The sequence below is a fragment of the Colius striatus genome, chromosome 14 (genome assembly GCF_028858725.1).
Source record: "Colius striatus isolate bColStr4 chromosome 14, bColStr4.1.hap1, whole genome shotgun sequence".
NCBI classification, from domain to species: Eukaryota; Metazoa; Chordata; class Aves; order Coliiformes; family Coliidae; genus Colius; species Colius striatus.
In genome coordinates, this window is record NC_084772.1 from 11,813,023 (window position 1) to 11,830,333 (window position 17,311).

The 17,311-nt window shown below is 36.7% G+C and overlaps 1 protein-coding gene across 1 annotated transcript in view; it reads right to left on the minus strand.

Moving 5' to 3' along the window:
• Positions 1–17,311, minus strand: part of LOC104558430 (neural-cadherin) — a 60,572-nt gene that overhangs the window by 26,659 nt on the left and 16,602 nt on the right. The window contains exons 4-15 of the mRNA XM_062007602.1: positions 15,204–15,408; positions 13,625–13,736; positions 12,764–13,013; positions 9,978–10,120; positions 6,572–6,744; positions 5,427–5,595; positions 4,533–4,703; positions 3,414–3,586; positions 2,142–2,309; positions 1,318–1,567; positions 1,087–1,214; positions 59–245 (exon numbers count right to left, since the gene is read on the minus strand). Coding sequence (XP_061863586.1) covers positions 59–245; positions 1,087–1,214; positions 1,318–1,567; positions 2,142–2,309; positions 3,414–3,586; positions 4,533–4,703; positions 5,427–5,595; positions 6,572–6,744; positions 9,978–10,120; positions 12,764–13,013; positions 13,625–13,736; positions 15,204–15,408 — 2,129 coding nt within the window. The remainder of the gene's footprint in view (positions 1–58; positions 246–1,086; positions 1,215–1,317; positions 1,568–2,141; positions 2,310–3,413; positions 3,587–4,532; positions 4,704–5,426; positions 5,596–6,571; positions 6,745–9,977; positions 10,121–12,763; positions 13,014–13,624; positions 13,737–15,203; positions 15,409–17,311) is intronic.

Here is a 17,311-nt window from a genome sequence, read left to right on the forward strand (position 1 = left end):
TATTTACAGAGAATAATCCAGGTAAAATCATGCTTGTCACAGATATCTTGTCTCTTACCCGAGTTTGGCTTCCCATGTTTTCCAGGTCGAGCTGATTCAGAACCATCTACTGACTTGACTTCCAGAAGATAGGATCCCTTCTTCTCTCTATCAAACACTGAGGAAGTGTATATTGAGCCTGTCTGTGGGTCCAAGTGGAAATATGTGTAGTCTCTGACACTGTCATGTAACAGGGAGTAAGTTATCTAAAGGATTAAAGAGAAGTTGTTAATCTATATCTTCCTTTTGTTAGATAGTTCACAACTAAATAAACACTTAAAGTGCAGAAGAACAGTCTTGTGTTTGAGAACTTAATCAGTTGAGTAAAACTGCCATCTTGAGCAATCAAGTTTAAGTCAATTAACTTCCTTCCATGTTGAATACTGATCTTTAAAGGAAAAACATTTGTTTAATGAGTTCCCGAGTTGAGTAGCTCATGTTTACACAGTGCCTGTGTAACAGCATTCAAACTCAGCTCAAGATCCCAGGTACTACTAGAATAACCACAAGTAAACTAAATCTGGAGCATCATGGACCATGTTCTAGTCTCTCTTTGACATATGTATGTTTTCATGCCCTTGACTTCAGCTTGTACTCTGCTCTAAGCCTAGACCTACTTTTGATTTTTAGAATCAGTAATAAACACATCCACTTTTGGTCTTAACTTGAAATATTTTGTAAGGATGCAGTTTTCAGTATTCCCAACTCACACAAGCTTTTAACACTTTTTTTTTCTTCCATTAATTTATCCAATCACATGCAAGGACTACATAGACCTTTCCAAACCAGAGCATCCTATACCAAGATTTTCACCTAACTACAGGTTGTATAAATATTTCCTCTTTGTTTTCTGTCTCAAGTCTACTAGTTTTAGTTGCATTTTTCACATGGCAAGTCAGAGAACCAGGTAATTCACTACTTCATCTCATGTTTTCGTATGAATCATCCCTTTTCTAGGTTGAAGATTTCTAGTCTATCTAGCCATTGTCCATACAGAAGTTATTCCATACCTTTCATCACAGAAGATGTAGGTCCCCACTTGCTTACCTCACCATTCTGACCAAGGTCAAGGTCAGTGGCAGACACTTGAATGACAAATGTCCCAACACCAGCTCCCTCTGTTACTGAGGCTTCATAAATAGATGAAGTGAAGAATGGGACATTGTCATTGACATCTAAAACAGAAAAAAAACTCCATAAAGACACAACCATAAAACTTGAAAGAAAAAAACCAAAGAACTATGATTGTACTATAACATCACTGAACAGCTTACACACCTGTTACGTTAACATAGACTGTAGTGAATGCCGCCAGAGGAACTGCAGCAACATTCTGTGCTCGAATCCTTAGCAGAAAGCTCTTTGTTGTTTCATAATCTAGTGGCTCAGCTACCAGGATTGAAGCAGAACCATCATGTCTGTTTGGAGTCAGGTAGAAACGAACTGGCATGTTGGTCTCTGGAACAAGCCCCTCTTCTAGGTTATAAGTCACACGGGGATCACCAAGGGGAGAAGTTGCTTTGATTGTCTGCACAGTTCAAAAAACTTTGTGTAATCGGCACTTTTTTAACTACAGAAACACTTCTAAAAGCTTTTGTGTGTTGATTCTGCCAGATGTTCATCTCAGCTGAAAACACTAAGACAAGTATTTCCTGATAACCAAATCTTAACCCTGCCTGATACATCTCAGGGCCACAAACAGCCACAGCCAAAAGTTACCATTTTATCCTAAAATATGTATTTTGCAGTTATTTTATAAAACTGTTCAGATTACTCATTCCAAGCAATCAAACTGAACAACTCAAAGTACTTTAAGCCAAATAATCATCTCAGGTAACACAAAGGCATTCAAAGAATTCAACACCTACTGTGTTGTCCAAATGGGAAGGAAGGAAATTAAATAATGGTTGCACAAATAGAAATTAGAGCAAAAATGCTGGTTACCATCAACATTTCTGAAAGAAAACTGATAGCAGATCATTGGTCCCTGCAACACACAAGATTGTTACAAAAGCTCATTATATTTAAGCAAAATAAGCAATATTCAATTACTCTATAGCCTTAGAGCCATAGATAGACAAATAAGTTTGCCTCAATCTTACCAAAATTGCAGCATCTCGCGTAGTATTCTCTGGAATAACAACTTCATAGCTCTCTCTTTCCCACTGTGGAGGCTGGTTTTTTGCACTGGTAATAGTTACTGCAAGTTCAACTTTACTGCTTCTATTACCTCCATCTGTAGCAATAATCTCTCGAATTATAGATGACCTCTGAACAGAAAAAAGAAGTTCCATTACAGAGAGGTTTGATCAAGAATTTGGTTATTTTTCCAAAATAAATGAATACATAAAATTAAAGGCACAGTTAAGAAAACCTCTACAGAAAAACAACATCCACAACTGCAGAATACCGAGTTCAGAGTACGAAGTGGGTTCAAGGTTGATGAAAATTCTATATACTTCACTTAAGATTGTTGGAAAAATGTTGCTATTTGTCTCAAAAGCCTTAGTAAATTTCATATAAAATTTGAAACAAAAATCAAAAAACCCCACTTTGTGAAGCTCCTGAGTTCTTAAGCTTACCTAACCATTTTTGGTTTTAGGTCTGTAGGTCTTATTGATTCTTAGATTCTTATTGAATCTAAGGTCTTGATCTTGTAGGTCCTGCTGAATCTTGGATTCAGTAAAGAAAACATATTGGAAGAATACACTTTCACTAAAGTTTTGTGTTGGTCATGTAGAAGGTAAATTTCAATATTAAAAAGTATTAGGTATTTAAAGATTGACATCTAACGTCATTTTTGTTCTAACACAAATTACAACTCTGAGAATATCCAACTGTTTATGTAAGTACTTGGAAGTAGCTGAAACTGGTAAATCTTAGATAAACATATGTATTAATTTTGCTCACTATACCTCCACCTTCCCAAGGGACAGCTATGCTTACTCCACCATGACTAACACATATCAATTTGGGAATCTGTATCAGAAGCTAAATTTCACACTCTTTGACATTCAGGTTTGTGTCTTAACTTATTGACTGTTAACATAGTGAAGTCCTACACCTGAGTTTTTGCTTCCCTGCTTAAGTCTCTGCCCTCCAGTCTTTGGTACTAGCATGTCAAAGGTAATGAAATGGAAAGAACAAGTTCCCAGAGACAGTGCTATCGGCTGCTACTTTCCAGCTGAAAGCAAGGCTTGCTTATATGCAATTCACAGTCAATGAACATATCAGCTAAAAGCCTTAGACTCATGTTTAATTTAAGCATGACTTATCGATCCTTTAATGTGACAGGATAACACAAACTTGTGACCTCAGTCCCTCCCTATGATACACTGAGATAGCCAGCTTAAAAAGGAAAGCAAGTACCATACCTGAGATATGGGTTGGTTCACAAACACCCAACCTGTAGTAGGATTAATTTGTAAATAATTTGGTTCTTTATTTGCCATCGAATATGTAATGGCAGCATTTGAGCTGTAGTCATCATCATGGGCCGCAACACGAAGAAAGCTGGTCCCAACTCTTGTGTCTTCTCTTAGGAAATCTAATGTAAGTAAAGAGTATTTTAAACTGACCATTATTTCACTAAAGCATCACGGACATCTCATTAAGAAATCAAGAAATACTAAAGGAATAATCTATGGAAGCTGTAGCTTTATCTTCCTTGGAACAATGGCCATAAAAAGCATTTTAAAGAGCTGCTATGACTCCAGAGCTACAGATCACATTTGAACTTCATATTATCACATTCATAAGAAATTCTTATTTCTTGTAAGATACTACTTTTTTTTTCCCTTATATTTTTACTAAGGGACTAATTGCTCTGTATGAAATATACATAAATAGAATTTTAATTTCTTGCATAAAACCAGAAGAAAAGGACCATATTGTCAGAAACTACTTTCTAGGATTTGCATAGTATAAGAACAACATAACTAGTATAACTAAGAATTATCAGTCTTGATTTTTTTTAATGAATATTATACGTGCCTCTGGGTATTTATCCATGAACAGGGGCTATTTAAGAATTAAGAAGGAAAGCTAAAACAACAAAAAATGAAGAATTATGAAATTCAAATGGGAAAAGTACATAATCAAAAGTTATGACAAAAATTCATTCACCAGAAAGTAAAAGAATACAGTTAGTGCTCATCACTGCACACTCACATTCTTATTACAACTTTCACATCTCTGTGTAATACCACAGACATTCAGCATAGTCAGGTGAGGAAAGATACTGACATAGCTATTGTTTCAAGTGATCTTCCCCTAATGACACTCGGGAAGTTCTACAAGTCATGACTGTAGTTGTTCCATTGCACATCACACAGAAGAACAGTTCTGCAGTTAATTAAGGTAAGTGCATCTCTAGCTGCAATCATCTAGTCGACCACACAATCTACCGGCAGGAAAGACAAAACCCCAAAATCTTAGACATCAGGTAAGCTCACACTCAGGCACTGAAACTCTATCCAATGACTGTCAATTACATTCATAGCGGGTGTTTTCAAATCTGGGATCATTGTCATTTTGGTCCAGGATGACAATATTTATCTGGCATATTCCAATGAGCGGTTCCACTGCCTGATCTGTTGCTGTCACAGTGACAGGATATTCCCTTTGTTTTTCTCGATCAAATACCTGTACAGTTGTCAGAACTCCTGAAAACAAATGAAATGCCACAGAGTTAAAATAATATGCACTTGACAATACATTTACATGTTTATTTGTCTGTCAATATACTGAGATATAAGGCAATAGGTTAAATATACCCACAATGTGAACTTCAGGTTCAAGGATCCAGTCACGAGATTTAACAATTTCAACAGCTTAAATTGTACTGCTCACATACAAACTTCATATACATTTATATCTAGCTGAACTAAAATTTAGAAAATTGAGGTAAGTGCCAAAGCAAGAGAAAGAGTTTCTAGAAAAATATTTCTTTTGAAGAGCAGTAAGTATAAAGGCATGTTTCATGTCTATCCTCCAAAACTTCAGCCTGAATTTAGTTTTAGCCTTTCAAGACTTAGCTTCTTTGTTGTTAGTAAGACTACTCTCATTTGGTTAATTCATTTGTAGGCCATGAACAATATTGCAAGATAATGTGCTCTTAAAATATAGTATTTTAAATTAAATTACAAAAAACCATGTTATTTCACACAGCACAACTTCCACATCACAGGGAAAACATCCGTTCCAGTTCAGCACTGGACATGTATGAAACAAAAAGGACAGTATTTGTTCACGCAGTTAATACAGTTTATATTTTGTCTATCAAAAAAACTAAATGAAAAAGCACGAAGTCTGATTTTATTTAAGATTTTTTTCAGTGTAACAAAACGGTTTCTATATGCCAGTATCAGTTCTGATATTGGCTTTACCTGTGTCAGGATGAATACTAAACGCTGGTAGGGCACCACCTCTGTGCATCAAGCCGTATTTCACTATACCATTGGCTCCTTCATCTGCATCAGTGGCTTCAACTTGCAGTACAACTGTCCCTGAAGGCTGGTTTTCCAACACAGAAGCATGTTCCTGATAATACTGACACTGAGGGGAGAAAAAACAAAGAAAAATAAAGGACTTCCCATGTCCTTTGATTTAAAGATATATTAGAGGGAAAACAAACAAATAAAAAAGATTTACCTACACTTCCATTCACATGCAGTAATGTTAGTATTTTATCTGTACCATATTTACAGATTTCACTTGCTATTTTGCAGTTACACCAACACCACACAAGGCCACTCTGCATCTCCATTAATGAAAATATTTGGGGAAACATTTGCACATAGTTTCAAATGCAAATATTTTTCTACATTTGCAAAAGTCTTACCAAAAAAAAGAGAGCATCCACTTACCCAAACCACAGAATTGCTTCAGTCAAAAAGGGATTGCTACACAGAGCAAGTTTGTCAGGGATAAATTACTGAGAATTTCCAAGGCTGACATGAATAGACACTGACTTTTGCAAATACACAACACTGCTCATCAACATTTTAGCCATCAGTATCAAACTTGACATTTTTAGACAATGTAACTACAATACAAATTAACATTCTGAAAACATATTCAAGCATTTACTTTTACAGTGCTTTGTAAATTAAGAGAAAACACTTCCATTCTTCTCTTCCATCAGTTCCACACATATAATTATCAAAAGATGCCTATGTAATTTAGAGAGGTATTGTGGAACATTTTGTAACAAATCCACTATGTAAGTAGCTATACCTATCCATTCCTCTTCACAGATGCCACACTGAACCTCCAAAAGTTATTCACTCAACCTCATCTTCTAAAATGCCAGAGGTGAGATGTGGTTCAAGGAAGAGACAGTGCTCACAGGAGCTGTTTTGCCATAAGAAGAGAACAAACCCTCTAAGCCCTAGGAGAGAGGCTGAAAAGATGGAGAAGGCTGCAGCATCAGGAATCACTTATTGAGTCTGCTGCATCACTTGCAGTGACACTACAGTCTTACACATTTACCACACAGTCTAATATAAATGACTAAGTCTCATATATTTACCTTCTGAAAGACAGGTTTGTTATTGTTGACATCATCAACTTTCACAACAACCTGGGCAGTACTTGTAAGAGAATGAGGCCCTCCAGAAGCATTATCATCGGTAGCTGTGACATTAAGTATGTATTCTGTCCCCTGCAGCTTAGGAAACGGACTTGAACGAAGTCTAACTAGCCCTGTAGAAACAAGAATAGGTTGTAGTTAGGGAGTTTCTTTACTACATTAATCAATTACTGTTGTTCTTCTCACTAACAGACAACAAACCTTTCTAGATTACCTATTAATGAATAAAACACGAGGCTGCTACAGTTAAACTACAGTATTTTTACAGCAGTCTGATATTCAAACAAATTTAAACAACGCAGCGGGTTTGTTTGACTGCAGGTGTGTCTACAGAGCTGAGACAACTGCAACAACCCAGCTGATCTGCACACATTAGCTTATTTGTTGCAGAAATAAAAAACAACTCAAAACAAAAAATTCAGAGAAAAATTGTGTCAGACTTATGTTTTACCTGGTCACGTGCCCCACCAGTGAGCCTGGTATGTTCCTGTATCAGTACTGCAATGAAGCACGTCACCATCTCTACTGCTGCAGCTACCAATGCCAGCTCAACCCAAATGCAATGCAACAGACTTGGGGCAGAGTGGCTAGAGAGCTGTCCAGAGGAAAAGGACATGGGGGTGTTGATCAACAGCTGCCTGAACATGAGTCAACAGTGTGCCCAGATGGCTAAGGTGGCCAATGGCATCTTGGCTTGTATCAGAAATAGTGGGACCAGCATGACCAGAGCAGTGACTGTCCCCCTGTACTCAGCACTGGTGAAGCTGCACCGCAAGTGCTGTGTTATGTGTTGGGGCTCTCACTACAAGGACATTAAAGTGCTGGAGCATGTCCAGAGACAGGCAACAAAGTTGGTGAGGGGTCTGGAGCACAAGACTTATGAGGAGAGACTGAGGGAATTGCAGTTGTTTAGTCTGGAGAAAGAAGACTGAGGGGAGACACGACCATTCTCTACAACCACCTGACAGGAGGTTGTAGCAAGGTGGACGTCAAGCTCATCTCTCTCGTAAATGTATAGTTTTAGCTGCAGCACTTATTTTTGACAGATTTCTGCTTTACCTTGGTGTTTCTGTGACAATGGAGTATGGACCATTCTCCTGACATCATTTCTGAAAAGAAACTGCTGCAAGCCACTGTATAAATCTTTATTGGTTTATTAAGCAACAAAAACTGACAAATGTTCTGAAAAAAAAAATCCTAGTGTTTCTAAAATTAAGTTCCAAAGTCTATCCAAACAAATTGCTAAGAAGTACATAAGTACATATACATGATTATCCATATTAAAATTAAGACGCTAATTCTAATAGATGCTGTCAATCAAATGTTAAGATTATTTGAGCATTTACAATAAAGACTTTCGGCAACATCTGACATACTATACCAGCCTTGTGGCAACTAGACACTTAAAATCATTGTTCAGGTGCCAAAGCATCTTTAGAAATTTAACTCTTGGAATCCATTATTTTTAGGTCAGAAATGATAAAAGGAGCTCTCAATAAATGCAAGAGCACTCTTCCAACACTTGCAAGCTACCTGCAGACCATATTTTTGGGAACATTTCAGAATCTAATATTAATATTGCATGAGTATGATTTGCATTGAAATTAAAATTTCATGCTAAGTGAATTCTATGAAATAAAGAGAAGGAATAAGTTAGGGCAGCTTATTCCTTATATATTCAATGTCTGTGCTTTGAAAAACATAAGTTCAGATTTTTACTTCAGTTCAAAACAAGTTCAACATAAATAAATTTAACTGCAGTTAATTAAGTTACTTCAGTCCTTCATGGAATTTCAGTTTGGTTGCCTGTTTGTCTCTAAACATCTTCTCTTGGGTTTTCATGCAATCAACACAAAAAAAATCCTATTAATTTAAAGGGATATGCCAGCCTACTGAAATGATGAGTGTTTGTGCTTTTTTTAAAATTTATTTTAGTTTTTCTTTTAAGTGAGGACACCATTGCTGTGGGATTTTTTTTTTCCTTTGGGAGTTTAAAAATATGTAACTGCTGAAAAGAATTTTAGAAGATGTAATAACTGGTATTTCAGAAAAACCGACTTAAACTGTGAAGCATTCTCCACACATTTTCTTTTCCCATGCATGCAATATTCTTGGAAAAATGACATTGCTCATGTGAATGATTCTGTCCTTAAATGAAAAACATACTTAGTTCATATATACTTTTGCATTCATTGAAATAAAACAGTAGTAGTCTCATTCCACCTACATGTACATGATTTTGTGTCAGTGCAACACAAACTTGGCTAACGAGTGTTTGCTCACACACGCCTACTCAGGACATGGACATAAGCACAGGAATAAATAGGTCTCACCTAAAAACCTAAATGTCTACTTTAAGCCAGTTAAAACTGAGTTATTTAAAAAGTTGCAAAAAGAAAACTATTCCAGTCAGACCTGTCATCTTAGTGTTTTTCCTCCTTACATGGCTATGTGATTACCAATAGAGCCTCTGGCTAATTGCAGCAGGTGGATGTCAAGCTCAGAGTGCATCAACAATAGGCCTTCTCCTGCTGCCTGGGTTTGGCTGCCCACATTCCAGATCAGCTCTGACACAGCGCAGCCAGCTAACCTTGGATCAGACAGTTGTCACAAGCTTTGCCTGTGGCCTCTGCCTCATGTCTTGGGAGCTGCGCTTAAGCTCAGGTCCTTTCCTGAGCTCCTTCCCTGACATGGGCTGTATCTGGCTGTGCATTTTGCCGTCTCTGGCACTGCCTTGCTGACTTGCCTTTCTGCTGACCTGAGACCTGCCTCATCACTGCAAATCTGACTGGTGACCACTGGACTGTTGGATGAACCAGATTTGTATCTCAGGACATTCTTCCTCAGGATGGTATGCCCTGGCTGTGAGGTTCCTGTCCCTGCCTGCCTTGCTGTCACCCTGGACTCCCATTTCACCTTACTTTGCAGAGTATTCCTTTCTTACTGCAACTTTGAAACTATTTTCCTAGATTAAATGTTATTCAAACCCTCTATTGACATTTTGGAATATCACATAGTTACCTATAATAATGTTCTCTATTAAGTTATCTGTATCTATAGATGTAGATATCTATATCTTCTTATCGGTAATAATGCTCTATTAAGTTACTGACTAAAAGTAAACAATAAACAAGTAAAACAGGTCAATAGATACTTCTAACATTCTAAGACATCCTAGAACAAGTGCATGTTTCCTGCACTTTAGTAAATGAGGTTAGTATTAGCTTCAAAAAAGGCACATGCTATTCAGTTTTTATAACTGTTACCTAACAAACACCAAATTCAAGCTGCATCATATCAGAGTCAACATCATGACTATAGCAGCAACAGGCTAATATATCATTACCTTTTTTAGGGTCAATAACAAAGTTTCCTTTTTGATTCCCAGACAGAATATCGTATGTCACACCATCTCCATCAGGGTCAACTGCATTAACTGTAGCAATCAGTGTGTTTGGGCCAGCATCCTCAGAAACAAAACTCCTGTAACTGTTTAAAGAAATTATGACAACACATTTATTAACTTAGGAAATAGCAGACACAGAACTATGCTTTATAACAACTTTTCCATACCTGTACAAAGGGTACTCCAGAGATTTGTAATTTATTAATGCAATTACACTGATAAGATGCTTCTTTGTTAAGCAGTGAAATGATAGCAATAATCCATGCTTGTTGTACCTCCCATAGGTTTCCATTGCATACTTTCAGCACTATTGACGCTCTGAAGCTTGGCTTAACAGCTGAACTCAGAATTCACCTTTGTTTTTAATTTTCAAAAATTAGTTTCAGGATTCACAGAATCAAAGCAAACATTTGCTAAGTTAAAGCACTGCTGCTATAGCACACTTTCTGACAAGCTCTCAAAATGCTTTCAATGTAGTCTTTGCAACTGAATGACTAAGATGAGAATCAGATCTGGAGGATATGCACATAATGTCACTTTTACAAAAATCTCTTCTCAAGTCCAGACACATCACTGACATTGTAAGCTCTTAAGAGGCATTACCAGCCTTAACACTCTCTGGAGTAGAAAAGTCCCCTGCTTTAGCCAAGTCCCAAATATTTACTATTTTATCTGACTGGATTGAGCACAGGCCAGATGAAGCACACTGCAATCCTGTCCGCAGTAGATATCCCAAAGCTCAACCATGAACCACAGCTGGCTGTACCCAACAATACAGATAAAATAAAGATGTGCCACTGGGTTCAGAGTGCTTATGAACCCACTCTCTGTATGCTGAGAATAGGAAAAGAGACAGTGAAAAAGCAAATGGGTGCACAGAAAAACTCTCCCTTAATCTTTATTGACTAGATATGTCTTTTCACCCAAACTTTCATAGAAATGGCTTTTTTCTTCTCCCAGTTTAATATGGAATGGAGTAAGAGAAGTAAAATATTCTGGTTTAAGCTCACTCACATCCCTCAGGACACTGTTTTAACTCTACATCTGGAAAGCAAATGAACAGTAGTTCTGATCACTTTGAACATTAAATACAGGGACAAAGGGCTAGAAGGCCAACATCATCATCTTGATTTTTATTAGTCTGCCAGAGAGCAAAACATTAATTGCAAACTATTCTCGCAACAAGACCTAATTTAACGGTATTCATGACAAAGCTACTTCACAGAAGTTCTGATTAAAATTCACCTTTGGATTCAAGATTTTTTCTTCATAATGGAAAAGATCAAGCTAAATCAAAGTCTGGTTAACGTGATTAACAAAACCTTGAGATAATTTAAAATCCAGCAGCTGAATTCACCTCCAGTGCCAAATCTACACATAAATACAATAGCAGTTTCCCTGCTATTGCACAGGGAACAGAAAAGCTTCTTGTGAATGTTTGGTAATTTAAAATAACATTCATTTCAATCATATTCTTCAGTAAACTTTAAATATAAGAGCTGGCCAGGCTGGTTTTTTTTTAAACTATGTTTTCTTCTTCCAATATTGTAGAGATGTTTACAGCATCTTCAATACTATCGCTCATTTCTGATTAAATAAATTAGTAGATACAAGACTAACAGATACAGATAATTATTCAATGACCATTAATATTAAAACAAATAAATAAATCAAAAATAGGCATCATCTTAAGAGTGACAAATTTAATCTGGTTTAGTATTTGAAAATGCATGGAGATCTAATAAGAATTTATAAAAGATCAGCTTTTTCAAGCCCTTTCTCCTAAGCAATGTTTACAAAAGAAAGGAAAGCACAAGATTTTGAAGCCAGAGTTTACCTTTACATAAAATAAGGACTGTCAGAAAGCTTTGATGTTTTGTTCAGCTAAACCACAAGCTTAGAACCACTGAAATCTCTGCCTGGGTTTTGCTCTGAGCAGCTTCTACTTTTAAGAGTAGAAGGCTGATGCAGAAGCTGGCTGGGAACTGCTACTAAGCCTCTAACCCCAATGCAAGTTTGTAGCAGTTTTGGCATTTCTTCAGACATTTCCGAGTCCCAACTATGCAACAAAAATGCTTACTGATGCTTTAGAAGAAAACAACAGTACAGTTTGTAGGGCATGGGAATAAGGGAAATTAAGTGAGCTCCACTTACTGACATTTATCTTGTGGTTTTTGTAATTCAGTGGCCATTTAGGATTCTGTCATCTAAGCATTTTTCTTTAGCAATTATAAACCAGGGATGCGAACTGTTGACTCTGTCTAAACTTAAATTGATTAATTAAAAGGCAAAATTCCACCATGTACTGTGGATCAGGGCTGAGTACAACACTGAGTGCCTGCTTTTTCTGCTTGATTTCCTTTGGTGGTGGAGGTGTCTGAAATTACTGCATCACCTCTTTCAGGACATACTGGAAAAAATGTAAGCACAAGGTCTGTCAAGAGCCACTCTACATACTACCCCTATCAAGTCAAATACACAAATCCTACCACAAATCAAAAATATACCTAAACTTTAAAATTTAGAACCAAAGTTAAGGCTTTTTTTTTTTTACTGGTAATGAGAGAGCATCAGAATCAAAATACTATGCCGCACCTGTCGGTCCAGCTCTCAGATTTGACTGAACAAATGCTAGTTACTATCCTGTAATCATCAGCATTTCAAGCAAAACATAAAAAGCAACAATAGAAAACAAAGACAAAAGAGATTTAAGAACATGTATTTACATTGTCTGGGAAAACTCAGGTGCTTCATCATTCACATTTGAAATATGGATCCTAACAGTTGCTGTTCCAGTCCTCGGCTCTTCCCCTTTATCTACAGCCATAATTATGAACTCATACAGATGGTTAGGTCGCTCATAGTCCAAACGTGTTGCTGGAAAAATAGTACCATCAGAAGTAATGCTAAAATCTCCACTCAAAGTGTAATACAGTAATTCAGCATTCTCTTTTGAATCACAGTCAGTGGCTGTCACTATTAAAAGAGAAGAGAAAGATATTATGTAGATCAAAGTTTGCAAATTGGAATGTTAAGTACTTTAACAAGAGAATTAGTATAGAGCATAAAACTGTAACAAGCATTTGCCTTGGCATGTGGTGTTTGGTTATACTCAGAAGAAAAGTCTTTCTCAAGCCTCCAAACAAAACCTCACATAAAAATGTCAAACTGTGCAAGAGGGTTCTAACACAGAAGAGTAGTACTCCCCACAGAAAGCCCACACAGGGCTCTTAGAGAAGATGAGCTGATCTGTCCAATTCTGATCCAACATCCCTTTCTTTCAGAAAAAGAAATGCTGCAAGATTGCTACTATAAGCCTGCTGCTCTAATACCAACCACAACTGAAATTCTGTTACTTCAAAATCCTCAAAGAAGATTTGTTTCCTTTGTCTCCTGTCCCTCAAAATTGTTCAGGCTGTGGCAGTAGTAAATAATTATGACCCAATTCTACAAGGTGCCATTTGCCTTCAGAGTTGCAACTATACACACTGGGGTGGGTAATTTTGCCTTCTGACTGAATTCTCATCAGTGGGAGGAAAATAAAAACACTCTTACTGCATGTAACAAATCATTTTGGAAGCACTAACCTTGTAGAAGTGCAGTTGTCATAGTAACTGTTTCAGGAACATCAACTTTGCTGTAAATCGACTGATGAAATTCAGGGGCACAATCATTCACATCTGTGATTACAACCAAAACCTTAATGGAGAAGAAGAGAATGTTAAATAACAAAGTGAATCAAGAGTTTTCCTAAAACATCCTTGAGATCTTCAGAAGATTTAGCACATAGGATAAGCTATTTTTCTTAAACTTCTCTTTCCTAGCTTAGAATTGCTCAAATATTAAGATTTCAAAATACTAGGAATTGCCAAGCCCCAGTCCCTTGCAGCAACATTTTCCACTCAGCCTTCATCTCCATTAATTATTCCCTATTATTAAAGGAAAATCAAAGGATTGTCTACTTTTCAAGGATCCTTTTTCCATTATCTTATCTTCCAACACTTCTGTGATTTGTAGCACTATAAATGCATACTACATTTTAGCAGTATAAATCTCCAAGACCGAGTTTTGATTTCAATTACAGCAGCACAAATCAGATGTAAATGGAACTGATTACAGTAAAGCAAGTAAGAAATACAATTCTGCTTCTAAAATCTTTTAAAAAGCTTTTTTATTCCTATGTCAAACATGAGTCCACAGTTGCATTGGTTTGCAATCCAAATAGCAAGGAGTGTGTTACATTTGTCTTGACGGTGGTTCATACCAGACTGTCTGAAGTTGGTTGAGGTATTCTGCATTACAGTGCAACAGGTAGATCTACACTCCATCTACCCTTATATAGGTTCAGATAAACTGGAGGTTGCTCTGTCTTAACTATTGAGGTTTTATCAGTGTAAATCAGGTACAAGTTAAGCTATGGTTAGGCTAAATGTATTTGTAAAATTATTTCATAATCCTCTTTCAAGTCATATGTACTACAAGATGAAGAGTCATAGAATAAAAGAGTGACTAGAAAAGATCAGTCTCTGGTGTGCTACTGTTTGTTAGAGTGACATACTGTTTCACTCACTCTCTGTGTTCTCATGCTTGTTCCTACTAATCCTGCATCCTGTTCACTCTAGAGTGTACATCTTCCTTCCTGCAGCAGGAATAAACTGTTATAGTGCATGAATTTCCAGCTCAGTGAATTCTTGAATTCAAACAACAGTAATAACTACATTTAGAAATGTTTTTTGCTGTCAAAAGGCTTCTCTTTAAAAGTTCACTTTGTGTTCTTGATACAAAGTAAATCTTTTTCAGTTCTGCTTTTGTTTTAAATTGAAGTAATTTCAAATATACATCATACTTTAGGAAGCTTTAGAGTAAGACAAAGCCTCACATCTGGCTTGGCCACATCCATTCCTGTATCTTTCCAAAGAAGGTCTATGACCTATGATGGGATGGCATATTGATCCCTCAGAAATAGCCTTTTCAGTGTCAGCAAGACTGAATTCTAAGAGTACCTAAACCAGCCCTCCATATCTATCCACAGAAATACTTTTAAAACAAAAAGTACAATGGACAACACGAGCTAGGAGAATGGGAACCCCTATTGAATCTATACAGGAATCTGGAAAGGCTGAAGGAAAATTAACTACAGATAGAATGCCAGAAATTAACACCTACCTCAGTTGCACTACTGAATTGTTCCTCATTTTCCTCTGCTCTGACCAAAAGAAGATATTGGTGTTGGTCACTCTCATAATCCACACTCCGAGTTAAACTGATGTCTCCTGTTGCCTGATCAATACTGAACAGGCCACTAGGATTAGTTAGTAAACTGTAGCTCAGGGGTTTTTTTTGATAAGATACAGCAGAGACTGTAAGAAAACTGCATTAAAAACAAACGAAAAAAAAGAGAGAGAACTCTTAAGCACATAATAAAACATACTGAAAAATATGACAAAAATTATACGTCAGAAATATTGGTGCAAATCTGTAGGTCTGATCTGAGCAATACTCACTGAAGTCAGCAATAGCTATACCTAAACACCAGATTCAAACTTTTGTTATACAGTAGTTCTATCTTCTTGAGGAAGATAGACACGGGAACAGAGGATTTCAATTTTGCTGCAACCAAATTTGCCTACTCTAACTTTATTCTGTGGTAGTGATGGTTTTCAGGTAGGAAACTAAAAGATAAAAAGAGATTCCTTTTACAACAGCATGGGAAGTTTGCTGCTGCAGTCACATCATCCTAAAGTTTCAATAGATAACTGCAAAAGGATAAAAATCAGTCACTAAGTGTGTGTATATTACAGGTTGTACAGGACATGTTTTTAGCTCTTGTCTGGCATTATCTTCCTTATGCTGAAGTCCAATGTGTTTAAAGTCCTCAAGAGGGGAAAAAACACAGTGTGAAGTAAAAGAAGAAATTAAAAAATAAATAGTTTTAAAGAGTTTAAAACAGAACACTAATTACTCAAGTGTTTGTTGCCTTATCTTGCAGGTTTTTCAGGAAAAAGAATTCCATCTCCCAGGAGAACCCACCAATATGTACGACCCAGGGACAACTAGAATCAAAAAGACAAAACTCAGTTTGTCCAAACACCTTTTTCCTCATTGTATTTCCATGCTGCTGTCTTTTCACTTCCCTCAGATGCACTACTAAACCAAAAAATGTTGCTGTAGGTCTTTATCTCACTTTAGCTTTTTCCTACGATGTGTTCTCACAGTCAGTTTCAGCCAGCACACAACTGTGTTCCTGCCAACAAGAATTACTTTGTCCTCCTAACTCCCTACCCTGGCTGCACATTCACGCCACCTCTCCTCTACTGTTGGCACTGAAAATCACAAGGCCATGCTGTGAGCAAGCTTAAAAACCCAACTGAAATCAGGTTGTTTTTTTTTTTCTTTTTCTGGCTTTGTCTTCCATTGGATGAGCGTGCTCACACAGACAGCACTAGTGACAGAACAAAGGAAAAGATTTGGTAACACTCTGCTCAGCAGTGTACAACTGTGAAATCCTAAAGCCAGAAATCCAGTGCATGACAGCAACTGTTTTCCTGCATACTTGTGTAACTGGTCCAATTTAAATACAAGAACTTTAGGATTCTATATGGATTTTCATGGCTATTCCTGGTCATCATGCAACAAGGAAACCACTTTCATTGGGCATAAATAATAATTGTATTAGATGTTTCATTCCGTTTGGATATTATGACGTAATTTGACAAACTGATGAATCTACTGTCACCTTAGGTGTGCAAATACATTTTGAAATTGTGATTAAAAAGTAGTTCTAAAAAGTTTCATTGTTATTAATCCTAAATATCAGTGAACAAAAGATGGCAGATTCTTGGTAGGTATTGCAGCACTTCACAGCTCTTGAATTTCTTTTATGCCTGTGCTAATTTAAGTTTACTGTAGTTTTAAAGAAAAACCTTGTTATCTACTATGAACAGTTGCTATTTTTTTAACCTGTAAAATTGAATGTTGTAGATTGAACAGTAAAACACAATATCTCCAATAATATGTTACGAATAACAGCTGAACAGACACACAAGGAAGACATTTACCAGACATAACGATTCTTCATTCAATGTTTGCTATAAGAACAAAACAGTTTGGGAAAGACAGAACTAAGTATTCAGGTAGACCTATGTTGCAAATACTTTCTATGATATTTAGATCCACATGCCTAGGCAGAGGATGGAAAAATAAAATTACAAGTTTTGTGGCATCTTAATTTTTGCTCAGTTTGTCACTGTGCTGAAGACAGTAAAGATAGTCTT